The 8103-nt window shown below is 56.1% G+C and overlaps 1 protein-coding gene across 1 annotated transcript in view; it reads left to right on the plus strand.

Moving 5' to 3' along the window:
- PHF21B (PHD finger protein 21B) overlaps positions 1-8103 on the plus strand; it is a 76379-nt gene that overhangs the window by 44792 nt on the left and 23484 nt on the right. Inside the window, exons 4-7 of the mRNA XM_014533170.1 lie at positions 3-158; positions 1537-1676; positions 1789-2026; positions 4576-4634. Coding sequence (XP_014388656.1) covers positions 3-158; positions 1537-1676; positions 1789-2026; positions 4576-4634 — 593 coding nt within the window. The remainder of the gene's footprint in view (positions 1-2; positions 159-1536; positions 1677-1788; positions 2027-4575; positions 4635-8103) is intronic.

An 8103-nucleotide genomic window follows, 5' to 3' on the forward strand; every position in this document is an offset into this window, starting at 1 on the left:
CGGCCGCCATCACGTCTTCTCTGAGCAGTGCCGGGGTGGCCTACGCCATCATCTCCACGGCCCCCAGCAATGCCGCCGCCATCGCCCCCAGCGCCGCCGTGTCCGTGGTCAGCGACAGCATCAAAGTCCAGCCCCTCCTCATCAGTACCGACAACAAGGTGAGGCTGTGCCCACGGGCAGGCTCAGGTGTGCCGCACACACAGCAGGCACCTGCTCAGGAGGCGCCAAGTGGTCAAGCACAAGGCCACGAGGCCGGGCAGAATGAGACTGGAGGGCAGAATGGCCAAGTGGTCGAATGGATAGATGGGGTGGAAATGAGTGATCGGGTGGGTGGATCCACGCATGAATGAATGAGGGTACAAGTAAATGGGTATGTGATTGGAAGAATATATGGCTGAGCGAATTAATGCCAGCAAAACAAGAATGATTGGTCAGTGCGTTAATTACTCATTCATTGGGGTAAGTGACTCGTAAGATGTGGGCAGAAGGGATGACAGCAAGGGAGCCCCCTACTGAGGACGGCTCTGCTGGTGGAGTTAGGTAGCCAAGGGCTCTTTTGGACCCAGGTGTCTGAATGGAAAAATCTCAGATTTAAAACAAACTAAGATCGTCTCCCTGTTCCCTCCAAGCTCCTTCTGACTGTGCTTTTGAGGCCTTCGGGGCTGCGCAGAGCGTCATTTCCTTTCTTTGGCCTCTTTTCCTGTTCCTGGTTTGGGGTCCGCCAGGCTGCCCCACTCGTTTGCGGCCAGTGTCGCTTCCACTTCCCGGCCTGAAGGTTGGCACTCCCCTTCAAGGCTCCCATTTCCCCACGACCGCGGGCCCCGCCCTCGCTGCCTCTGTCCAGCGGCCCTGCGCCCCCTCCTCCCTCCCCGGCCGCACTTCTCAGGCGCAGACAGAAGCGGGGGTGTCCGGGCACCGACCAGGATGAAGGCTTAGAACCACAGCCTCTAGAGCAGCGGTTCTCAACCTTCCTAATGCCGACCCTTTAATACAGTTCCTCATGTTGTGGTGACCCCCAATTTCATTGTCACAAATTGAACATAATTAAAGCATAGTGACTAATCGAAAAAAAATGTAATTATATATGTGTTTTCCGATGGTCTTAGGCGACCCCTGTGAAAGGGTTGTTGGACCCCCAAAGGGGTCGCGACCCACAGGTTGGGAACTGCTGATGTAGACAGTCATCCGGGTGGAGTCCGCCAGAGCAGGCACAGAGGTCACCTCCGGAAGGGGGTTGTGGGTGGCCTTCCTTTTTCTTGTTGTCTCCTTCTGCTCTCTCCTTTTATAGTCCCAAAAACTAACTAAAGAGGAGTGCACACAACCAAAGAAATGAATGGATGACTATGTGGACCCTGCTGTTGTAAGGGGACCAACACCGGCCGGGGACCAGGACCCCATCGCCGAGTCAGCCCAGACGCCTCCCACGGGCTCCCTGGGATCTGCCACTCGGTTGCCGACCCTGAACGCTGATCTGCATTGGCCCTGCCAGGTGGCGGCAGGCCTCCCCTCGGGCCCCTGGACTGATGATCCCACCAGGATAAGATGTCCAGGGCGGTCCCGCACGCGCTTTCCGGCCTCAGCTGCTGTTTGTGTTGCCGCCTCCATATCCCCCCGACAGTCATTGTGAAGAAAGAGACCCTCCTCCAGCTGCTGGCCCGGCCCTGGGGGCCTGTCTGGTCAGGCCTGACTCCCCATCAGGAATGAGAGCGACACCCACTTGAAGCGAATCTACTTATGTGTCCATCCTGAGCCCCTGAGCCCCATGGCCTGGGTGCCTTGGCCTGTTAGGCGGGCCACGCTGGGAGTGCCTGTGAGATGTGAGCAGCAGGCCAGCGGCTCCCTGGCTCTGCGGCCTGCTTTATTGGAGGCCAGTCCGACTCCTGCAGTGGCCGGTGGAGCAGAGGTCCTGGAGGAGGGTCCTGAGTGGGCACCGCTGACTGCTCCCGACTCCATGCACGTCTGGAGTCAGACAGACCTGGGCTGTGAACTGGGCGCTATTGCTTACCGGCTGTGGGACCTGGAGCAGGTCAGTTCCACCTTTCTGAGCCTCAGTTTCCTCATCTCTGAAATGGGGGCAATATGGCACCTTCCTCACAGTGCTTCATGCTCAACTCATCCCTTCAGTCAGATTTTTCCAAGGCCCTCCTGTGTGCCAAGCTTTCCTGGACCTCCGGTGGGCTGCAGACACATACACCTCTACACAGGAACTGGGCAGAACAAAAGCCATGCTTTCCAGTGCGAGACGACAACAAGGTGAGGCTGTGCCCACGGGCAGGCTCAGGGGTGCCGCACACACAGCAGGCACCTGCCCTGGAGGCGCCAAGTGAACGAGGCCACGAGGCCGGGCAGAATGAGACTGGAGGGCAGAATGGCCAAGTGGTCGAATGGATAGATGGGGTGGAAATGAGTGATCGGGTGGGTGGATCCACGCATGAATGAATGAGGGTACAAGTAAATGGGTATGTGATTGGAAGAATATATGGCTGAGCGAATTAATGCCAGCAAAACAAGAATGATTGGTCAGTGCGTTAATTATTCATTGGGGTAAGTGACTCGTAAGATGTGGGCAGAAGGGATGACAGCAAGGGAGCCCCCTTCTGAGGACGGCTCTGCTGGTGGAGTTAGGTAGCCAAGGGCTCTTTTGGACCCAGGTGTCTGAATGGAAAAATCTCAGATTTAAAACAAACTAAGATCGTCTCCCTGTTCCCTCCAAGCTCCTTCTGACTGTGCTTTTGAGGCCTTCGGGGCTGCGCAGAGCGTCATTTCCTTTCTTTGGCCTCTTTTCCTGTTCCTGGTTTGGGGTCCGCCAGGCTGCCCCACTCGTTTGCGGCCAGTGTCGCTTCCACTTCCCGGCCTGAAGGTTGGCACTCCCCTTCCGTGCCACCATGTCACTGCATGCAGCCTATTTCCGGGGCCCTCACACCCCGGGACCATGTCCCCAGGGACTCTAAAAGCCTAAGCCAGTGGTTCTCAACCTTCTGGCCCTTTAAATACAGTTCCTCATGTTGTGACCCAACCATAAAATTATTTTCGTTGCTACTTCATAACTGTTATGTTGCTACTGTTATGAATCGTAATGTAAATATCTGATGTGCAGGATGGTATTTAAATGTATTTTTTCCAGAACTATTATCTGCCCCTTTGAAAGTAGTTTTTTGTTTTAGAGTAGTGGTTCTCAACCTTCTGGCCCTTTAAATACAGTTCCTCATGTTGTGACCCAACCATAAAATTATTTTCGTTGCTACTTCATAACTGTAATGTTGCTACTGTTATGAATCGTAATGTAAATATCTGATATGCAGGATGGTCTTAGGCGACCCCTGTGAAAGGGTCGTTGGACCGCCAAAGGGGTCGCGACCCACAGGTTGAGAACCGCTGGCCTAAGGCGTTGCTAACGGGCTCTGGTCTGACGCGGTCCCTGTGGGGAGCTGTGGACCCAGGGCGGCCAGGTCCAGAGCGAGCTGAGCAGCTGCTGTCCCTGCAGCCTCGCCAGCACCCAGTGCTGTCGCTTCAACACTTTCCATTTAATCGGTGCAAACAGACACCCGCTGTAGAAAGTTGAGTTATTTGGTGATTATTAAGCTTGGATGTTCTTCCTAGACTTTTCAAGAATGCTGACTCCTGTGTGTCATTTGAGGATATTCTTTGCCCTTTTTTCTACGGAGGATCTTCGTGTTTTTCTCCCCGTGAATAGAAAAAGGGGCATTTTTTTTCCATCCAGAGAATTCTGAGACTTTAAACTGATATGAAGAACAAAGAGCCTTCCCTTAAGCCCGTGGTCGGCAAACCGTAGCTCGTGAGCCACATGTGGCTCTTTGGCCCCTTGAGTGTGGCTCTTCCACAAAATACCACGTGCGGGCGCGCACGTACAGTGTGATTGAAACTTCGTGGCCCATGTGCAGAAATCGGTATTTTGTGGAAGAGCTACACTGAAGGGGCCAAAGAGCCGCATGTGGCTCGCGAGCCGTGGTTTGCTGAGCCGCAGTTTGCCAACCACTGCCTTAAGCCAATGGAAGAGAAGCCATCTTCTCCTCACAATTCATAGGATAGTCCTCCCGTTCTCGGGGAAAATGCCAGTTCAAATTACTCCTGGCTCGGCCCTGAATTCCTTCCCTGGGACCCAAGAAATATAACAATTTTTCCCCAATTTCCTGTCCAAAGACTGAAATGAAATAGCTGAGCCCCAGATGGGAGCGAGCCACCCAGGGAGGCTGGGCTGGGCTGCACAAGTCAATTTCAGACTTTCCAGCCTCTGAGCCTCCATCAGACCCAGGGGTCACCCTGAACCCTGGTGGGGGCCGCCCCGCCCGACGTGGGGCTGCTCAGGTGATTCTGTGTGAGGCCTGGAGCCCACCCCCTCCTTCTCCACAGCCCACCCACCCCTGGGCTCGGCAGGGCTCCTCAGTGAGAGAAACAGCATTATTCCCACCCTCCCTCGCCCTCCTCGGCCAAGTGGGAGCACCTCAGACACGGTGGCCTGGGGCCCAAGGGGCAGGAGGGGCGTGGGTGGCCAGGCCCTGCAGCCGGGACAGAGCAGGGAAGTGTCCCAGCCCCCCTGCTCCCCCTTGGCCTCAGTTTACCTGCATCTGCATTGGGGATAAAGGAGCTGACTTCTCCTGCCCTCGCTGCGGGAGGTCGGCATTCCGAGGAAGCTGAGGGTAGAGGCAGCGTGACCTCTCGAATCCATAGCTGGGACACGGGAGCACAGGACGGAACCCAGGCCCCTGGGTTCTAAGCCAGGCCCGTTCTCCTGCAGACCATCCTCATGGCGGAGGGGCTGTGGAGGCACACGCCCTGCCACAGCCTGCAAGCTCCGTGCAAGCCTCCCCCCGTGATCCTGCCACTCCAGGGCCTCCGTCACCCAGGCTCCCCCCGGACCTCCCAGCTCCCCCTCCCGCTTCCCTCCCTCCCACCCGCATGTGAATTAAAGGTCTGTGGAGGCCGCGGCCCTACAGGAGGACGCACAGAGGGTGGGGGGTGACGGGCCCTCGGGGAAGCCCATCATTCCCAGAGGGAGGCGGGGTGGGAGCTGCTCAGCAGCCTCGTTTTTAGCAAATTCCTCTGGAAAGACCCCATCTCCCATGCGCCTCCCGGGTACCAGGGGCACCCACACCCCGTAGGGTGCACCTTAAAGCGTCGGCACCCCGTGCCCCAGCAGCCGTGGACACGCCAGCGTGGGCCGGATTGGGGCCGGGCAGTATTGTGTGTAGTTCATGGCGTCGGCAGGGGACGGTGCCCATTCTGTGAACAGCCCACAGTCCTGTGCGCGGAGGGCGGTTTCCTTGTTGGTGACCGAGCGCTGAGAACAAGGTCAAAGCAAGGCTCCCATTTCCCCACGACCACGGGCCCCGCCCTCGCGGCCTCTGTCCAGCCGCCCTGCGACCCTCCTCCCTCCCCGGCCGCACTTCTCAGGCGCAGACAGAAGCGGGGGTGTCCGGGCACCGACCAGGATGAAGGCTTAGAACCACAGCCTCTAGAGCAGCGGTTCTCAACCTTCCTAATGCCGACCCTTTAATACAGTTCCTCATGTTGTGGTGACCCCCAATTTCATTGTCACAAATTGAACATAATTAAAGCATAGTGACTAATCGAAAAAAAATGTAATTATATATGTGTTTTCCGATGGTCTTAGGCGACCCCTGTGAAAGGGTTGTTGGACCCCCAAAGGGGTCGCGACCCACAGGTTGGGAACTGCTGATGTAGACAGTCATCCGGGTGGAGTCCGCCAGAGCAGGCACAGAGGTCACCTCCGGAAGGGGGTTGTGGGTGGCCTTCCTTTTTCTTGTTGTCTCCTTCTGCTCTCTCCTTTTATAGTCCCAAAAACTAACTAAAGAGGAGTGCACACAACCAAAGAAATGAATGGATGACTATGTGGACCCTGCTGTTGTAAGGGGACCAACACCGGCCGGGGACCAGGACCCCATCGCCGAGTCAGCCCAGACGCCTCCCACGGGCTCCCTGGGATCTGCCACTCGGTTGCCGACCCTGAACGCTGATCTGCATTGGCCCTGCCAGGTGGCGGCAGGCCTCCCCTCGGGCCCCTGGACTGATGATCCCACCAGGATAAGATGTCCAGGGCGGTCCCGCACGCGCTTTCCGGCCTCAGCTGCTGTTTGTGTTGCCGCCTCCATATCCCCCCGACAGTCATTGTGAAGAAAGAGACCCTCCTCCAGCTGCTGGCCCGGCCCTGGGGGCCTGTCTGGTCAGGCCTGACTCCCCATCAGGAATGAGAGCGACACCCACTTGAAGCGAATCTACTTATGTGTCCATCCTGAGCCCCTGAGCCCCATGGCCTGGGTGCCTTGGCCTGTTAGGCGGGCCACGCTGGGAGTGCCTGTGAGATGTGAGCAGCAGGCCAGCGGCTCCCTGGCTCTGCGGCCTGCTTTATTGGAGGCCAGTCCGACTCCTGCAGTGGCCGGTGGAGCAGAGGTCCTGGAGGAGGGTCCTGAGTGGGCACCGCTGACTGCTCCCGACTCCATGCACGTCTGGAGTCAGACAGACCTGGGCTGTGAACTGGGCGCTATTGCTTACCGGCTGTGGGACCTGGAGCAGGTCAGTTCCACCTTTCTGAGCCTCAGTTTCCTCATCTCTGAAATGGGGGCAATATGGCACCTTCCTCACAGTGCTTCATGCTCAACTCATCCCTTCAGTCAGATTTTTCCAAGGCCCTCCTGTGTGCCAAGCTTTCCTGGACCTCCGGTGGGCTGCAGACACATACACCTCTACACAGGAACTGGGCAGAACAAAAGCCATGCTTTCCAGTGCGAGAGCTTCCTGAGGAAGGGAAGGAGCTGTGACGCGGGGCTCGCCGTTGGGAAGGAAAGCTTCGGAGTTTTCGCAGCCCTTTCGCATGTATGACTTTGCCTATTTCCATGATAGTCTTAGAATTTGACTTTTGCTGAGGGGAGGGGAGGTTGAACTCATTTTTCAGCCAGGTTGAGTTGGATAGTAAGTAGAGGGGCATTTGCCAGACAATAGAGCACAGTACTCAGAGTCCAATCCATTCTCCTCTTCTCCCCTCCTCCAAGGGTGACCGGTTGCTTCAGCTTTGAGGTGGGGAGAGCTTGAAAACCACCCCAAAGACAGCCTTTCCTGGGTGATCTTTGTCATTTCCTTTCTTTGGCCTCTTTTCCTGTTCCTGGTTTGGGGTCCGCCAGGCTGCCCCACTCGTTTGCGGCCAGTGTCGCTTCCACTTCCCGGCCTGAAGGTTGGCACTCCCCTTCCGTGCCACCATGTCACTGCATGCAGCCTATTTCCGGGGCCCTCACACCCCGGGACCATGTCCCCAGGGACTCTAAAAGCCTAAGCCAGTGGTTCTCAACCTTCTGGCCCTTTAAATACAGTTCCTCATGTGGTGACCCAACCATAAAATTATTTTCGTTGCTACTTCATAACTGTTATGTTGCTACTGTTATGAATCGTCATGCAAATATCTGATATGCAGGATGGTCTTAGGCGACCCCTGTGAAAGGGTCGTTGGACCGCCAAAGGGGTCGCGACCCACAGGTTGAGAACCGCTGGCCTAAGGCGTTGCTAACGGGCTCTGGTCTGACGCGGTCCCTGTGGGGAGCTGTGGACCCAGGGCGGCCAGGTCCAGAGCGAGCTGAGCAGCTGCTGTCCCTGCAGCCTCGCCAGCACCCAGTGCTGTCGCTTCAACACTTTCCATTTAATCGGTGCAAACAGACACCCGCTGTAGAAAGTTGAGTTATTTGGTGATTATTAAGCTTGGATGTTCTTCCTAGACTTTTCAAGAATGCTGACTCCTGTGTGTCATTTGAGGATATTCTTTGCCCTTTTTTCTACGGAGGATCTTCGTGTTTTTCTCCCCTTGAATAGAAAAAGGGGCATTTTTTTTTCCATCCAGAGAATTCTGAGACTTTAAACTGATATGAAGAACAAAGAGCCTTCCCTTAAGCCCGTGGTCGGCAAACCGTAGCTCGTGAGCCACATGTGGCTCTTTGGCCCCTTGAGTGTGGCTCTTCCACAAAATACCACGTGCGGGCGCGCACGTACAGTGTGATTGAAACTTCGTGGCCCATGTGCAGAAGTCAGTATTTTGTGGAAGAGCCACACTCAAGGGGCCAAAGAGCCACATGTGGCTCG

Source organism: Myotis brandtii, unplaced genomic scaffold, assembly GCF_000412655.1.
Source record: "Myotis brandtii unplaced genomic scaffold, ASM41265v1 scaffold952, whole genome shotgun sequence".
Lineage (NCBI taxonomy): Eukaryota > Metazoa > Chordata > Mammalia > Chiroptera > Vespertilionidae > Myotis > Myotis brandtii.